Genomic DNA, 19477 nt, shown 5'->3' with positions numbered 1-19477 from the left:
TAAGATTAGACTAAAATAACCAGTCTTAAGGATGTGCAGTGAATGTAATGAGTTTTGTGCCTATTATCTATATATGTTATGTGTATATGTGTATTACGTATATGTGAGTGTATATACATGTACATATATACTTTGCAATATGGAATATTATACAAACTACTTTAATGCTTAAAGATATGAATGTCCAGTAAGATGCACAGCACAACACAGATGACTACAAGATGTGCTTCTCTCTTTATAAGTTAAAAAACTGCTCTGTGATAAAGGAAATATGAAAAAGCAATATACTGATAACTAAAAAATTGATTTACAGTTTAATCGTTAGTGAATTATTAGAACACTTATATAATTCTACAAAAGAAGAATATAAAAATAAGCTTACCTGTATGAATATTCCTGAATTATTTTTTAAATAAACTGAGTAGTACCGTATGTTTCCATTAGGCTTTTGAGGAGGAGACCAGAATAGTATTATTGATGTGGAAGTAAGGTTTCTGTACATCACATCTTTTGGCGGATCACTTGGTGCTGGAAAAATTTGAAGTTTTAGCATACCTAAGTGAAGGTTTTGCACATTTCAGTAGCCAAGAAACATCCACTATAGATTTGACAATGTTCTACGTCAAATAAAATGTGTTTCTGAATAAGAACTTCTTCTGGAACTGGTGAAATAAAATAGTAGATGTAAATAAACTTCTAAAACCCTATTTTTTTCGGACATATTTGTATTTAGCTTCATTTGTAAACTGATATTCTTTTCTGATAGAATTTGTCCTGTACTTACTAGTTTGGGCACATGGAAAGTCTAATTTGCAAACACGGAAGCTGATTGAGTCAGGCCTTTATTCTCTCTATATATATTGTGAACACGGAAAAAAAGGATTTGTTTCAGAACACCTAAATTAAAAGTCTTGTTCTCTCTTTGCTGGTTATAAACAGAATTTGGGCTCTCAACTCATGTGGGTAAAGCAGGAACTTAAGCTTGGGAAGTATGATAATTTCTGGTTTTTCCTCTTTACTCAGCCAATTAAATGTGCAGGAAGGACTCTGGAACATGAAGTTAATGGTCTTGCTTTGCACTGCTCCACTTTGCATAAAATACTGAAATATTAATTGGAAGGGGAACTCCAGAATCAGTTCCAAAAATCCTGCCCTAAAAAGTCAGTTCATGTTTCCATAATAGCTTTAATAGCAAAGACCAGGAATACCTACAACCTGATGACTTAGTCTTTTGAGGGGTGGCTTGTATGGATGTTAATCCTGCCAGTGACTGTATGTAGGGAAGTCAGATTATCTCTGCAGGACAATTCTGAAATATGTCTGCATACTATCCATTTTGGAACAGATCATAGAAATATAACTGATTGCAAAACAAAAAGCAATAATTAAACTGAATGACTTTCAAAGCACAATATATATTATGATTATTTGTAAAAGTCTTCTACTATGTTGGAAATTTAAAAACAGTATACATTTACAGATTGCATTTTCAAACTAAAACATTTTCAGACTTGTAAGAAAGATTCTAAAGATAGAAGTATCTATCTTCCATATCAGAAGTTGTGTTGCAGCAAGATTAAGCAAAGAGCTATTACATAAAATTAATTTGATATTCCAAAATTTAAAATTAAATTATTTTAATCTTACCCGTCTTGAAGGGAAATACAAATTCTTGCTCAGTGAATTAACGTACACCCGTCATAATTTTAGGGAGCAATATATGCATGTGCACACACAGACACAAGAGGAATGTCTCTTCTTGACCAGTGAAATGCCACTTCTACTTCAGTAGCTTTATTAAGTTAAATAAGGCTGACAGAAATTTAAGGTTGACTGAGATTAAAATATATATAAACTTACCTCCTTCAGAAGTTGTGAATGTTATAGTATCACTTTTTATGTTGCCATCTCCGAATCTTGTACTTGCTGTTAGGTAAGCACTATATTCACAGTTATTTTCCAGGTCTGTGAACTGCAATGATGTTTCTGTTACATTAATGCTCCTTTCTGACATTTTATTCCTAAAGAAAAAGTAGTTTATTAATTACATCTGCACACACACCATTTCTGTAGGTATACAACTGTGGCATAGGATATAAAATTGAAAAATGCAATATTGGGGTAAGTACAAACATTTTAGGCTCTAAGAAAAGACTGGAATAACTTGTCTTTTATGTTGAAAAGCTTACTTTTGCACTGTTGCATCACAATAAAGCTTTTAATTTTTCTTTTTCTTTTAAAAAAAAAACCCACTCACACACACACAAAAATATTTGTAATTTACATCAGCAAAGACAATGGAATATCAAGGAGGACCATGTCTATCTAGTAACTGCTATTAAATGGTTGTGTGGTACCCTTGGGAAGGACACAGTAGGGCATAACTAAACCGGCTCCCTGGACAGGAATAGCGAAATATAAAAAGATTATAGCAGGGAGCATGCCCTACTGTGACTCTGTGAAATTGGTCAGAAGGCTGAAGTTATAAATGGCATAATAGAAGATGATATGGAACAGGAATTAGCTGGTGCTGAGTTAATTCTGGTGGAATGCAGCAGGGGATCAGAATGCAACTCTAGTCAGGTCAAAACCCGCCTAGAAAGACTACAAGATGTAATGTTAATAAAACGCTGGTATTAGCATAGGTATGAAATAATTATCAGAAAGTAAAGTAAGATACAGAAATAACGGAATTGAATTTTCAGAGTCTGTTATTCTTCATTAACTTAATGTAATAGTTCATGAAAAAATAGCAGGAAGAAAAGCTAGCTAATGTTCTATTTCTGCAGATTTCTGTATGAGAGCATGCCCTGTGCCTTTAATGGGATTTCATACAGGGATGATAATTTGACAAGTAAAATTAAACGTCTTGGCTCCAGGAGCCACTGTGGAGGTTTTTACAAACAAGAGAATGAGTTCCAATTCTAAAGAAAGAAAGCAAAAGAAAAGAAAAGGAAAAGGCTGATCCAAAATAGATGGACTGATTTTCATCCTTGGCAACCAATGGATGAAACCATAAGATCACCACCTGATACCTCTTAAACAGAAGTACAGTAACAAACAATTGGAATGAGAAAATGTATGAAAATGAATAAACTATTTTCTCCATATCCCTTTCAGATTTTGAGTGGAATGTGTCGATGTGGGAAACACTCTTGCTAACAGAGAAAGTTAGTATCATTTACATTTTTCCCAAACTTCTGACACTTTGAATAGTCAGTAAAGAGATACAAAAGGTTGCAGCTGCAGTTATCAAATTCTACACAAAGAAAAGACGTCTTTTCTTGGATCTTTGCCCAATGTATTCTTAGTATGGAAAAATGTAGCTGGTATAATTTAAGTAAGAGGAAATTCCACAGCTTAATGCTGCAAACACTTCCACTCTGAGTAACTGCATTCTTATAACATCTTATTTACCAAAAAATGTTTCCACAATCAGGCCTAGTTAGGAAGAAGAACAAAAGCTTAGGGTGTCTCAAGAAAAGCTGACTTCCTGTTTAGAAACAACAGAGAATCCAATCAAAATAATAAAAACCCACTGATCAAAGTGAGTGCAGTCTTCATAGATGAGAGAGTACCCAACAGAATAGGTAAGTCAAGGAACTTTAATGAAGAAGAATGATATTAAGTTTTAAATGAGATCTTTCAGAAACCCAGACAAAAGAGGTTCTAAGAAATTGCATACTTTCACTTGACAAAGACAGGTACCATACTTTCTTAAAAATCTGCACCTCAAAGTAGATCTAGTCAGAAGTTATCTCACAGAAAAAATTGCCGAACAGCATAATGCCGAAAGACAGTGTCTATATGCAATTTCAGGGTTTTTTTAATATGCCTTTAATACTTTAGAACTGCAGACTCGGAGAGAATGAGTTTGTAGACTCAATGCACGCGGAAAGTTGATATGCTACCCAAACCCATCTGGTCCTGTGACAAATTCCATGAAAGATAGTAACAATGAAGACGTTACAAATATTACCCTTTTTATTCTAGTAGTTGTGATTCTTGTTCCCAAGTCCACAAAGGAAATGTTAGCAAATGCTCTATAGCTGTTGCAATATATTTCAGAGAAGGAACATTATCTAGCATCTGTATTAACCTTCCTGTTTCTGCTTTATTGAGAAGCTCTGGGGTTAACAATCTCCCCCAAAACATATTGAATACCTCCCAAAAGCAGCAACTATGGCACAGCAGTTCATTTAGTCAAATCTCACCCTGGAATGCATCTTATGAAATTGTATAGACGATTTTGTTAAATACTTAAAATTCCTCTTCCATGCCCCAAAAATCTCCCAACCCCAAAATCTTTAGGGAAGGAGTGAAGTTGTGGCCCCTTTCAAGGCAACAGGAGTTTTTCTCCAATGCCCTTGCCTCAAGATGATACATAATGCCTCTCTAATTTTAGATGTGGCACAGTACAGACACACAAGACAGAGCAAGGAAAATATGGAAGAAAAAAGGACAAGATTTACCACAAAAAGTTATGTGGTTGCTTAATTTAAATATCTGGTAAGCTGTGGTAATTAATAGTTTTTAAAAATAATTCCTACTAACTCATTTGTCATAATAACAATAGCAGTAAGCTTTAAGGCAGTATAAAGATCAAAAGTTATATAAACTCAAGTCTTTGAACACAGCCTGTATCAAAAGCATAATCCTTATTATGAAGTAACTCTTTCCTAGCCAGAGTACAGCCTTTAATGCAATGTTTTTTGTGACTAAAGAGCACCAGACCTTGCTAATAGAGTAGAAGTAACAAGACAAGCCAAATTTAACTTTTCTGGAAAGAAGAGCTTGCTGGTGTTCACTTTATCAACAATCTAAAAAGAGCTTATAATTTAAAAAAAAATCAATTGAAATTGAGGCCAAGCTCTACCCCAAAACTAAGGAACATTAAAATAACAAATGTAAGTTCAGTAGTAGTGTATTTATAACAACTGCTGATTTGCACATCTGGTTCATATCTCATAAGATGCTTTCACTCTTGTACTTGCTTCCTGCGCTGTAGTAGTGGCAATAAAGTGGTACAGCATAAATGCAATATATTAAAAGTGATCAATAACAAAATCTTTTCACTCCCAGTAGAAGTTACATATAGTTCTTTGAAAAGATGCCACATCAGCAGTATGTCATCTGGATATGAAAGATGCTGCAAGTTTTAAAGCGACAAAACTCTCTTTAAAAGGTGAAAAAAGTTTCCAGGAGGGATGACAGAAAAACAAAACAGGAAAAAGAAATGATAGATCGAAAAAAAATCCCAACACCGTAAATGAAAACTGTTAAAAATACTTTTTTGCTATGACTATAATAAATACTAAATATAACACTAAATATAACTAGTATCACATACAAAGACTTGTAACATTGCTCTTAAACATTTTCTACAAAAGGAAGCAATATTTCTCTATTTTAAGCCTATTTCAAATCTCCTCGACAATTTAGCATAGGTTTGTGCCCTGCTTTACAATAGGGCTAGTCAAAATACAATGAAAATAGTCACCATGCTCTAATTTATATTTTAATTGATTTATTGTAATATAACCTTTAAAAATGTTAAAAATGCTTACAAAATATTTAATACCCCAATTTTCAGCTACTACATTATGTCTGAATTTGTATATACAAAAGGCTAGTATTATAAGTGCTGGATGAATACTCATTCTCCAAAAACATGTAATCAACACATTGTGTAAGAAAAATCTAACATTCCTGATAGGTTACAGATTACTATTTATCCTCTGAACTATTTCCAGAAAATCTTACCAGACATAAACTGTGTAATAGAGGATAATTCCATTTGGCTCCAGTGGAGGTTTCCATGACAACTTCACAGTGACACCCGACAACTGTTTTACAGAGAGAGATTCTGGAGGAGAACTTGGAGCTATAAAATGAGAGAACAGGACACAACATCTTGTTAAAGAGCTAAGATCGATGGGATACGCAGCACCCTTAAATAGGTTTTTTATTATTTGTGATGGAAAGTGAATTTTGTAGTACACCAGTAGAGTATCCATCAACTAACATTAAGGCACAGCTTCTTTTCCTTTTTCTGACAGATGATAAAAGAAGATTTTGCATGGTGGTGTTAGAACATCTGTTTCTGTGATTCAATGGAAAAAGTACTTCATGAGAAAACAGAGCAACGGGTAGGTCACAGTGATTCACCTACCAGCCAAATACATTGCTGTAATATAGTTTTTGTCCTTCTAACAAAAGCAAGAACTTTATAGGTATGAACACATGTAAAATACAGCAAAATAGTTCCCCTGAGGAAAAAGAGGTGCTGTAAAGAATTATGAGAAGCACCAAAAGGTGGAAAAATGGATAAGCATGACATTGAGAGATGATAAAAATGTGGGATACTAGGCAGCGGTAAAATCTATTCATTTCATCAAATAAGGACCACATTCACACATTTAACATGTCATAAGGGCAAACAGAAAAATAGGCATTGACTGAGAACCTTAAAATTAATGTTAAAATAAACTGCATGACACCGTATCGCAACTCTGTAGGGAAACGCTGTAAGTAAATGAAAATGTTAGACCATGTTTGATTTAATTCTAACTGAATTACTCTAAAGTTCATATAAATATTTCTGAGGACAAATATACGCATGTGTGCATATGTTGATACTGCTTTATATTGGCATGTTAAGAAGAGAAGTAAATCTTTTTTCTTATTTTGATTCACAGATATATGTATTCCTATGCAGTAATATTAGAATTAATTTGTTTTCCTCAAATTAAACCAAAGAACATCATGCAGTAAAAATTCAGGTCATAGCTGTAGTCATGCATGGAAATTGAGAATATGAGCATAGCTATTAGCAAATCTATGAAACATTTGGTCTGAACCTTGGAACACTGTGTTCCTGTGAATAAAGTACACGTGGTGTATTATGAATATTGTTGTTTTTCAGTTGTTCATTCTTTCATATCTCAAAAGTTGGCATAAACATTTTACAACCCTGTACATACAAGAAAAAAAATTCAAATTGAACAAAACCTCACTGAATTCTGTGAAAGTCTGTATTCACTAGTGAAAAATAGTGACAGCTGTATTCAGTGTTTTACTTGTTATATTATGCTCAGTGGCTATTTAATAAAAGATCTGTCATACTGTGAGTGTCATGTCTTTATGGCATGAATAGTTCATTCTACAGTTCTTATTCAGAAGATATTTTTTTGCTGAAGAATAGAATCTATGTTGGTCTAAATAAAAATACTCTATGCAAAAGATAGCTTTATGCATATTAGCTGTTCCCAGTGTGCTCCAGCAACATTATTCTTCAGCAAAGGTTTATTACTGACAGTGTGAACATAAGTCCATCAACCTCTTGTAGATTTGCAAAGGTCCATTATCATCAAAAGCTGGATCCTAGGCAAGTCAGTGCTCTCTATGACATGAAAATAAACTTCATCTGGGAATGGCTGGTGGGATGTTGGTGTCAATGTCACTTCAGTCTAGATTCCCAGAGACTTCCTCCCTGAACTACGGAGAGTGACAGACGTAGGCTTCTACATGAGTCACAGCATCTAAGTTAAGATTCTGAGTTTAATTTTTTTCAGGATTCGCCCTCCAGAAACTATAGAGGGATCAGTGATAACTTCCCGCAACTAAATCAGGCACTGAAAATACTAATATATTTTTAAGGTTCCTTTATTGATTTGTGTACTACTGTACTAATCAGCAGGAGATGAATGACTGTGTTCTACCTTAAGCGAGCAGTGCAGAACACTCCTCTGCTCAATTTGGGAGACCAGAACTAAGGATTATGGACTTAAAGCATTTTTATAGTACAGAGAATTTTACACCTGTATACATGTACAGGCATCTACTTAGAAGAATCAAAAAATCACCAAAGAGAAGAACAAGAAATGTCCCTGGAACATCTGGTGGTTATCCCTTTCTCCAGCTCTCACATCTCAGTAGAACCAAACACAATATTTAGTTTTACCATCTGGTACATTAGATTAAAATAATATTAGCAAATTAGGATTCTTCAAATTCATAAGCTCTTGGTAAGAACAAATGTCTGTGCACAGCAATTGTGCCATTTCACATAGCTTGTACTGATAAATACATTAAATAGCAGATATAAAGAGAAAGAGATAGATGTGTATGTTTCTGTGCAGGTAGACAGATACAAACATCAATATAGAGATATAACTGCAAAAAAAGTATATAACACCTACTCATATCTGACATGACGCACAAGATTAGTTGAAGACTACAGGTACACAATGATACAGCGCAACTTCTTTTCTGACTTACCATCTTCATCAGTCAGTATATACAGAGGTGCACTACAAAGGCCCTCCCCCATCGCAGTACTAGCAGACACTTCTACAGTATATTCTGTATATTTCTTTAAATCTAAATAAAGAAAAAGAATTCAGTAAATCAACCATTTGGCAGGTCAAATTAGGTTTTTTCGTGGACCACAAGTAGTTTCGAAGTGCTGAACAGGCCCATCATTTACATTGATTCGTGTCTTTAGACACTGAAATAAGTGTTGGGAAAAATTGAATACGAAGTATTTATTTTTATCCAGAATAAGATCAGAAAGATATGGAAGTTACTTTTCATGATGATATATGTGTAAAGAAATGTACTGAAGTCCCTTGTACATTAAATGTCTGAAGTACAATGAGATATATGTTAGATTCTACCATTCCACCACTTTACTGCAGGACACAACAACCTATATCTCAGGACAGGAAGCATATAACTTTATGTAAGGGCAAGAAGGATCATGTCCAGCCAATGAACCAACTGATCTGCATCAGTCTGCTGATACCTTCTAAGAACAATTTACAGCTGCCATAAGTTCCTGATCATTATATACTGGCCTGTAATACGTAGCATCAGAAAAGTAGTGTTTATGACTCTTTGTTCAGTTCCATTACTCCTCTTGAGATATATTGTGTAGGTCCGTATGATTCCATTAGGAATGGATGGTGGAAAAAATGCTAATTCAATTTCTGTGGATGAGATGTTCCTATAGGTTATGTTTTCTGGTGCAGAATCAGGAACTAGAAGACAAAATTCAGAATCACAGGAGACTTCAGTTAGTTTCATTGATTTGTTATGCATTTTCTTAAACTGGTTTAAATGAAACATATTGTAAGCATTTGGATCTTTATCCTAGTTTTTGTATAAAATAAATTTTAAAAGAGGCTGAATTGGAAGATCAAAACCACATGACAGACACACTGTAAATACACAGTTACAGATAATCAAAATCATCTTAACATGCCACATAAAAAAATCTGGAGCAAGGCACTCGACTTTTCTTCTAACACTCCGTAACTACCTCTGCAATCCTCCAAGTTAGCTATTGTTAGGTTTTCCTTGTTGTGCTGCCATAATTCACGGTTCATATCAGCAACATGCATTTTCTTCCATTTCCCTTGGTGATTATATAAGCTATATGAATACTGGCATGAAAAAACAAAGGGAGCTTAATATATTGCTGTATGGGCCCTGAGAGCATTCTCACTCCTGGAGGTTTGGCTGCTGGAGCTCAGAGGACAGCTTAGCAATAGTGTAGCTGAGGTCTGCCTCGTCCTTGCCGGTGACATGCTCTTGACCTGCAGCCTGACATCACAGCCTGACTGCAGCTTGGCCCCAGTCTTGCAGACCTACCCAGCTGGCACTGGGATGTGTCTGACTGTGTTTCAACTCAAATTACTCTGTTCTCCATATCCTCTCTTGGTTTTATTCTTCTCATCTCAGAAAATGTTTTTGCATCTTCTCTATCACAGGCATCTAGAATTGAAACACTTGTTCTGAGGATCAGGGGAGCTAAGCACTGAGAAAAAATTAACTGCCTTAAAATCTAACATAGACAAAGGACAGATGTCTAAGTTAAAGAGAGCAATAAAAAAGGTTATGTACAAGGACATTGTAATAGTTGGGCAGGTGCCTACATATCTATGTTATCTGACCGAAAAAAAAGTCCTCAAATGTAGCACAATGCCTGGGCCAAGATAGCTTGGTGCTTCTATTATGACTAATCTTTCATGCAGTCTAAAAATCTATGTGTTTGTGTCCCCATTCTTAAGAGCTTGACTTGTTAAGCAGGCCTAGACCACAACTATTTCACACAGGAAGAATCAAAGTTCTTTTCAGGAACAAGGAGAAGGAGCTCATAGTGATTTCACTGCATCTTAACAATCAAGGAGCTAGAGCATTTCCCTGCCCTGTCAGAGAGACATTAGTGTATACATATCTCTCCTTACTGAGAAAAATGTGATAAACAGAACATGCTTAACTTCAGAGCCAGCTGTAGGTATAAGGTAGGCAGTTGTCTGATGCAGCAAATTGGTGAAGATTGCAATAAGCTCCCCAAAAATGATGATCATCATAACACTACCTGGATATGGCCAAGTCCTAGAGGAAACTAACTTTCACATCTCTCTCTCCAGCCACCTTTCATTCCCAAGTCCAAAGCTAAAGCCAAATATTGTTTCCTCCATGTAAATCATTATCCTCATTTTTTTCTCCAATACCTCTCCTGTTTAGCTCTACTGAAAATTTAATGATCTTCTGTCAACATTTTATATTCAATTCCCTACCTTGTCCTACCTTACAGGCACTTATTTCAAGTCTCTTCCTGTGACTTGTTACTTCTCTTTATTGCTCATCCTTTCAAATCCTCACTTCTAAATTTATTTTCCTTTCTTGGAAAAACTTCATCTACTCTAATCCTCTATTTTGTTTTATCTTACTTCCTCCAAAATACTGCTAGTGGTGTAAGCAACTTTGTCTGCTGCAAAATAGCACTTGTCTATGAATCCTGATATTTATTTTTCTTTTTTAACCATTCATAACTTGAACTCCAAATTTCATTCACTTTTTGAAAGCCCTGATTTCCTACAAAAAATTGTTCTGTAAGATACAAGGAATCTTCAAGGTCAAATGGTGAAATATATGAAGTCCATCAGGCATAAAACCTCCCACTGCCTTCTTTACTTCTCATTCTTCCTTAGTATTTCCTTTGTTTTGTTTTGTATATAAAAAGAGAAAAAAGGGTTCAAACTTACTGCTTTACAAAGCACATACTTTTAAAATTACTTAAGGCGAACTCATGGACACCAAAGGTCACCATAAAGGAGTTGATTGTGGAAAATTCACATTTTTTAGCAAACCATATACTCACCAGTTTCAGAAGTCCTCACCAGAAGTGGAGAAGATGATTGATTCCCATGGCCAAGCCTGGTGAATGCCTTTACAGAGATGTTGTAGAGAGTATATGGCTTCATTTCACTTAGCAATATACTTGCAGATGAGGCATTTTTAATAAATAAATCATTGCAATCACTGTACAGCACTTCATAATGAGTTATGAGACCATTAGGCTGCTCAGGTGGCAACCATCTCAGATTTATTTCTGTTGCAGTTTTATTTATTAACTCTACATTTTGGGGTGGGGAGTCTGGTTCTGCAATACAGAAATCAAAAGAAAAAAAGTTCCTCTGAGACTTTCAATTAATTGAGTATAGGATTCATCTCATTAAACATATTGGATCCTAACATTTAAATTAGCTAATGGTACCAAACCAGCTACACTTACTTGCTCACTCTCCTCCTCAGAACCTTACTACCTTTTACCTCAGTTAATTTTAGTATATCTTCTTTACCACTCATAAAATCAGGTGTTTGCATTTCAGACACTTTTGCTTTTCTGGAATTTCTTTTCCATTCATTTATAAATCTATTCAAAACTGCTATTATTAATAACAAAAATCTCTTCTGTCTACAGCTGTCTTGAAGACTGACCCTTCAAATCCTCACACTGTCTTTCTTAAATTCAAGTTCTTAAAATTTAGCTGAATGTCACCTTACTGCTTTCTTCTCAAATAACCACCCAAGAAAGGGACTGTATGCACTATAACTAAACTCCCTTTAGTTTACTGATACAGCTACTAATTGATGACCATGAAGATCACAGTGTAAATCTCCCATGTGCTGGTGTGAAGGTCACGCACAATACAAGTCCAGCTCCAGGGTAATGTGTCGGCTCAATCTACTGGCAATGTATGAGTTCATGTGACTCCAGTGAGCTAATAATGCACAGAAGTGTTGAAGGAGTGAGTGGGCTGCACTTATGCATAAAATCAGCTTTGAATGTCAACCTTGATTCCTCTGTAGGCTTTGTCACTTCACCCCTGAAATAACTTGTCTATAAAATTTTAAAAAATATACTAAGAACCCAGGTTTTGCGATTCAGTTTGAGTAAAAATATCTGTATCTGGATATTTCAAAATTCATTATGTTTTTTTTTGTCCTAAAGGTCTCCCAAACCACTTTCATTCCTGATTTCTGAGCCCGTGAATGAAAAGTATTAACTGTAACAGATCACTACTCTCTGGATGACAACACTGCCCACATGAATGCTTCCCATGTGAAGAAGCTTAGTTTTCAATTTAAATGCATTTTGCAATTTGTCTGGTATGGTAATATATTACCATCTCTTTCCAGCGGATGAACAGTTGTATAAGAGTTTCACCCAGTATAAAAAAAAAAGTCACTACCTCAGCAGTTGTACTTATAGACAGCAATATGGCCTCTGAACTATTGGAAGTTGCTATTTCCAGATGCTTCAAAACCAACGTAATTTCCATATAATAATATAAAAAAGTGAAAGAAGCTGGTGTCCCAAAGATGGCTAATACTTTAGATGGTATCTAGGGAAATACTGTTTTCAGTGAAGGAACCTCAGCTCTGCAGCTTTTTCCTTGCTTGTCTATCAGAATTGAAATCAGTTGACTGCTGGTCATACTGCAGCTTTCATCATTATTTCTAGCTTTGACCTAAAAGTGGGCTGAATGTAATCACTGACTGATAGAAGATTAATAATTTCAACAAACACTGATCTTACTTGTACACTTTCTTCCCCTCATTATGTATGGGCCCAGTCTTCCAAAGAAGCGCTAAGCTCAATATAAAAATCAAATCAGCATTGCAAGCTATGTATTTACCGTCTTCAGGAGTTCTTACGAAGACATCATTTTCTTCAGATAAGGCACTTTCTCCGATTGTGGTAGAGGCTGCAACTCTCATTTTATAATTTGTATACTTTTTTAAACCTAAACAGATTAAGTAAATAAATCTTGACTGTTGACTTCTTAAATATTTTTTTTCTCAATAAAACTACAAATATGGTCACTGTTCTAGGAATTTTGATGCACATTTGTCACCTAAGAGACAGCATGTGTATAATATCATTTATTTAGGCAAAGCCAAATAAGCACTCGGTCAATTCACAGTTTATGAAATAAGTTAACCCGCATCAACTCTGCAAATGGCTTTAAGAATTTATTTCTTGAAACAAAGTATATGTATGTGTACATTCAAAATATGTGGGTTTATTTTGTATGTGTTACTCTGATTATCGTAAATAAATGCCTGAAAACCTATGAGGAATGCATTTTCTTAAATTACAATCAGAATCGTCACCATAAAAGATGAAAATTAATATTACTGTCAGACAAATAGTGTGAAATAATAGCAAGTTGGAAAATAATTGACAATTTACAAATATCTCCTTATGTGGAAAGAAGAAGCTAAGGAAAAAATTCCAAGGAGAAATCCATTTCACAAATTACTACTCAGTACATTTCACAAATGACTGTTTGGTACATTTCACAAATTACTACTTTGCACATTTCAAAAATTCCTGCTCGTGTTACCTAGGCCTCTCTTCCCATCTCACATTCCATACATATCCCTCCACAGTAGACAAGTCTGTCAGTAGTGTTCCAACCTTGCTTTTACCTGCAGTGGTAGAGGGCTGTGCGTATGGATGTGTGTGGGTATGTACGATTTGCTCTACCTAACTTGCAAATGGCTACATTACATGTAGGTGGAAAAAAAAGGTTTTTTATAATGTGTTCACAATGGTTCTTTTAATCAAATGGCACTGTACCTGTCATAAGCAAGCTGTTGTTTGAAGAGGTTATGTGGAATGCTCTTTTTGTATCCAGTTCCATTGCATAAACAGTATAATGAATGATTTTCCCGTTGGGATTTGCTGGAGGATCCCAATACAGCAAAACAGAGGAGGAACTAATATTCTTGTAAGATATATTTTGTACCGAGCTTGGGACTTAAACAAAAACAGAAAAATCTTACAGTAAGGCAAATAAATGATTAAAAATAAAATTAAAAAGTTCAGTGAAAGAAGTCACATATGGTAACTTTGATAATATCAGAGTTACAGCATTTTACCTTGTTCACATGTCCTGACCCTAAGCACTGATGGCGGACCTTCTCCAACTGCAGTGAAAGCAGACACACTGATTGTGTAGTCTGTGAAAGGTACAAGGCCTTTTATAACATATGACAGTTCCTCAGCCAAAATATTAATGGCATATTGATTATCTGTGATTAAATCGGAGAGAAACAGTTACTCATAAGCTCATGGTTTTCTTTTGCATTCTAAACTCAGCTTGACATGGCAACCTGGAACTATTTTATTGCAAAAGAATTAAATTTAACGGCAATTACAAAAATATAAAGAAATTTTACACACCGCCTCTTAATTGAAGAGGCTATTATAGATGCATTTTCATGAGTACAACAGAAAGATTGGCCTAGGTGAGAGGATGAATGGGCAAGAACTAGAACCACGAGGTTTAGACTGACAGCTATCTCCAAAAAAAATTGAGAGAAATCGCCTAAGATCTAGGAAATGACATCTTTGTAGATGGCCTGATGTCTCCAGTGACATCAGAACCATAGCTCCTAGGCTGACAGAGCTTTTAGTTTTGACTTCAATTTTTTTTTTTAATTGCAAAAGACAGATTCCCTCTTCCTTGCCCTCTCAACAGTGCTATAACTACACTTGAAACGGTTCCCCTTACAGATCCCTCCACACTGATAGCAGAAGAGTTGTGGTCAGGAGAATTAACAAGTCATACATGCCCACAAAGTTTTTGATGCGTCTGAAATAAAGCTCAAAGACAGCCATAATAAATAGTGCCAGCCAAAATCAGCTGTTGTAAAGCAGCCATTATGCCCTGCACATATCTGACTATCAGCCTCAGATTTTTTGAGACCAGCATTAAAACAGAGGCATCTAAAAATCAGCAGATCCTGTTGAAAAATTGGCAGTCCAAACCTTTAACTGCTATAAGAAGTACTATAAAATAATACTTGTATGCTAGAATACAACAATTTTTCAGCAACACAGACATCTTTTATCAACTCAATACCTCAAGCTGAATGAGGCCATAATAAACCCCCTCACATTTAAAGCACAGTATGTTTCTCTGTATGACACAGAAGATTCTTCAGTATCAATGAACTGTAAGATTCAATGTAATTTAAACTAATGGATTAAATTCTTGTTTTAGATACTCTTGCATATGGAGGAATTCAGTGACTTTAAAAAAAAAAAAAAAAGTCCCCAAACTTGACTTTCTTCCCTGCTGTTCAAAACTCACTGTAAAAAATTTAGAGAGGTATTTTAAGTCTCTGCATGTCAGCTGAGTCCTGCTTAATGATTTGTAAATATCCATACTTGGTAAAGAAACACTGCTCCATTGATAATACAGAACAAGTGTACATGCTAATGACATCACCATGTCACGGGGTCATCTCCACCTGTTTGTCACCCATATAGCAAAGTTGTAACTTTTTGACCTATTTACCTTCACTGACATTTGAAAACCTATTAGTCAAAAGGCTTAGAGAAATCAAGGTCTCTGAAGGGCTTGGAGATATGTTAATCCCTGACAATCACACCTGCTTTGGCAACTGTAATAACTGATTGTCTATGCAGCTTGGCTGATGGCTTTCGGGTGCTCCTTTCACTAGGAAGAAGGTCAACTGGGTGACAAGGGGCTAGTTCCTGCCTGTGTGGCATTCCCATTTGCTTCACAAGGTTATTTGGTAGTAAAAAAAAATCTGACTCCAGCAAATGACCCATTCATAATTTGCTTGAACCATGTGCTAAAGATCATATCCGGGACAGTGATGGGGGGTCCTTCTGAACAAAGAAGCAGGTAGGAAAATATTCTAAAACATCTTACCCAGATGCAATTCTGCACCTTCATTTATAGCAGGCAAATTGTCACCATCTACACTTGTAAATATTACTGGGGAAGCTGTCTGAATGCTGGAAGGCATTTCAGCTGAACCTTCATATAATTCATTGACTGTTTCCACTGAATTCCAAGTGGGAGAAGGTTTGATGTTTTCAGTTATCATGTATGGTTCCAAAGAATCAATCGAATACTAAAAATCAGAAATATGAAACTAAATCACAAAGCTTATCATCGTTATATTATTTAATTACACATATATGATATAGAAAGTGTTTGCTTTTTTGTATATGCAAGGACAAGGGGGAACAGGTTTAAGCTGAAAGAGAGGAGATTTAGATTAGATATTAGGAAGACAATTTTACTGTGAAGGTGGTGAGGCACTGGAACAAGTTATCCAGAGAAGTGATGGATGCCCCATAACTGCGGGTGTTCAAGGTCAGGCTGAATGAGGCTTTGAATAACCTGGTCTAGTGGAAGGTGTCCCTGCCCATGGCAGGGAACTAGATGATCTCTAAGATCCATTCCAACCCAAACCATCCTACGATTCTAGGATTTGTACGTAGCATGTTGTGAAACAGGGTTGGAGGCACTGGAAACAAGAGGGCCCTGAAGAAAAGGAATAACAGCTTGACTATGTCACCAAGAGGGACTCGGGGCAGAAGGAGAAAACCAGAAGCTAATTAAACAAAGAGGAGAGGGAAAATAACGGAGTGTACATGTGACAAGAGAGAGTGAAAAGGAGGTAACCGATACAGAAGTCCAAAGAACAGAAGGGGTAAAAGATGAATGTTGAAAAGGAATGACAGCAGATATGGAGAAGCAAGAACTACAAAGAGAGGAACAACAAAAATAGAAGAGAAAAGAGAGAGGCTGGAGCATAGGTACAAAATGGTGTGTAAGCACTAGATCATGTCCCTTAAGAATCTGGGACTACATCCAGGACTCCAGTGCCTCTGAATTGTTCTGCTGTCATCTGTGAACACTCCCCACTCACACATATGGCCCACTTCACTGCCAGAAAGAGATGCTTTTATAGTGATGTAACTAACACACATTAGCTCTCTCCCTACAGACCCCGGGTGGAGAGAGGGCAAAGCAGATTTTTTACGCTGTAACTAGGGGGCATTAACCACAGGCAGAGATACAGCATTAACCTCACCCATGTACTAACAGGTAAAAGCGATACATGCCTCACCTTTACCAACATTTTATAGCAAAATTGTAACCCACATGGAAATATTTTTTGCTTCTGAGGCTTCTACACTTACACGATAACTAGTAGCAATAAAAAGCTGTTATTGAGTATTGTTACTGTGGATCCGACAGTTCAGATCCTGTAGGTGCTCTAAGCTTGGGTCAATAAGGTTTTAAATAAAATTATGTTTGCTATGATTTTTTTAATTAGAAAATCACATTCAATAAACTATAATAAAGCAGCAATGATGCAAAACTAAGAACTCAAAAATTAGGAAATCCCTTCATTAAAACATGTCTGTGAAGACAATTTTCATTCCTTCTGTTTCTGTACTGTGATACAATCTTTAATTATAGAGTTATGGACTTTCATTTTCCAAGGATGCCTACTTGTTTTAATGAATGGATCCTTATCCTTATTTTTTTTCCTCCCTTATCTAATGTTTGACTCCAGGGCTCTATTTAATGTATATCACTCAACTTGAAAGCAAATTCCTTCACTGAGCTCTACATCAAAAACTTAGACTCTGTATCAGATCGAGCAAAAGAAAACATTGTCTAGAAAAAGGAATCATTCAAACTTTAGGCTCCTGTGTTCAAAACTAAGACCAAAAAGCCCTACCTTTGAAAACATTCAATCCTGAGCTGAGTGTTTGCTGGGGGTTTACTGTTCCATGCCTCATGCTCAGGGCCACTTCATCTAAGCACGCAGAGCACATGAGCACCCAAAATCCAGAACCTAGACTGACTAACAGCATAAGTCTCCTAAGAGACTTGGTCAGGTAGATGTGCACAGACATCTGTATACAACCATAGCATGGAGCCCAGTGTGTAGTGTCAGATGTGTAAATTCAAGGACACAAGTCGGGGCCGAAAGTCCAGGGATGTTTGCACTGGACCAGCCTTGGGAAACATATGCTGAATTCACTTCCCCACAGGATTCATACCCTTATCTGCTAGGAGTTTGCCTGAGTGGCTATGTATTGACCTAAGCACCTACTCTGTACTCTTGCTATTAGGTCACCTTACGCTGCAAATAACTCCAAGACTAGAAAGGATAAGACTGGGGGCTATGGCTTCCTGCCTACAGTAGCTAAGAAAGCCTGGATCATTCCTCCATAAATATTTATTGTTTTCATGTTCTGAAAACAGCATCAATGGAATGTATCAGCCAGAGAAAAAGGTGAGGTGAAGAAGGTGGCTTTACAAGCATTGACAACTCATCTGTGATGGCTAATTCCACACATCAGATAAGACAGAGAAGCAAATTTAATCCAGTAAAGAAATCTATATTAAAAAAACCCAAATACCTTATATTTTCCTTCAAAAATAATGTTTTCCAGAGTCATCTCTGTTTCCTGCACATCTACTTTAATTCTGTACTGTGTAATGATTCCATTTGGTTGTTGTGGCTTCCTCCAAACAATTTTTATATATGTGGCTTCCACTTCTGCTACGTGTAAATCTGATACAGCACCTGGGACTAAATATTCAAGAAGAAATTTAATTTAATTAAACATCTCTGATTATTACAAGTTTTTTCAGCACTGCGTGTACATAATCATATTTCATATCCTTATCTTTTGTGCTGCTCCTGTGCAGGTAGAGAGTTACTTCACATGTGATTTTAGCTAACAAGTAACAGTTGTAAAAATATGCAACAGTTTGACACATATGACATACTTATGAGTATGGGCAGATCCTAAGGTGATATACATTAGGATAGTTCCACTGAAGTCAGTGCACCAGAAGCAAGCAGACCTTTGCTAGCATACTGTATAGAACCTCCAGTATGTTGAAATATGAAAGCTTAGTTCTAAATTTATCAAAACTACATAAGAATAAAGCAAAAAGCTGAGGAAAAAAAAAATAACGTGAAACACTTTGCTCGCTTTACTTTTACGGCAGGTGTTCATTCAATTTCTTATTTGCCTATGCAGTAATAATGATACTATACTTCACATAAGACTCTTAGCGATCAGTAGTATTTATATCCAATAGAATTATAGTCAGATTTGACATGAAAAGTATTTTTTTCCTAACATGTCACAGAAGACAGACTTTAAATTACTTGATAATTAAGTTTTGTATATTTGGTGTTAAAACACTCAAAAAAAAAAAAAAAGAAAAGAAAACAACAGAAAACCTTCTTTAGCTTGACAGAGAGTTTAGACAGAAGATGAGCATGGCCGCACCGAGGCAGGCCATCCTTTGAAATTGTT

General features: G+C 35.8%; 1 protein-coding gene across 1 annotated transcript in view; it reads right to left on the bottom strand.

Annotated features, from left to right (window-relative positions):
• PTPRQ (protein tyrosine phosphatase receptor type Q) overlaps window positions 1-19477 on the bottom strand; it is a 129943-nt gene that overhangs the window by 69748 nt on the left and 40718 nt on the right. The window contains exons 26-36 of the mRNA XM_054056718.1: window positions 18566-18738; window positions 16047-16251; window positions 14242-14394; window positions 13940-14119; window positions 12993-13100; window positions 11171-11452; window positions 8859-9041; window positions 8281-8382; window positions 5764-5884; window positions 1861-2021; window positions 383-528 (exon numbers count right to left, since the gene is read on the bottom strand). Coding sequence (XP_053912693.1) covers window positions 383-528; window positions 1861-2021; window positions 5764-5884; window positions 8281-8382; window positions 8859-9041; window positions 11171-11452; window positions 12993-13100; window positions 13940-14119; window positions 14242-14394; window positions 16047-16251; window positions 18566-18738 — 1814 coding nt within the window. The remainder of the gene's footprint in view (window positions 1-382; window positions 529-1860; window positions 2022-5763; window positions 5885-8280; window positions 8383-8858; window positions 9042-11170; window positions 11453-12992; window positions 13101-13939; window positions 14120-14241; window positions 14395-16046; window positions 16252-18565; window positions 18739-19477) is intronic.

The sequence above is a fragment of the Cuculus canorus genome, chromosome 1 (genome assembly GCF_017976375.1).
Source record: "Cuculus canorus isolate bCucCan1 chromosome 1, bCucCan1.pri, whole genome shotgun sequence".
Taxonomy (NCBI): Eukaryota; Metazoa; Chordata; class Aves; order Cuculiformes; family Cuculidae; genus Cuculus; species Cuculus canorus.
This window is presented reverse-complemented; position numbering and strand designations above follow the sequence as displayed.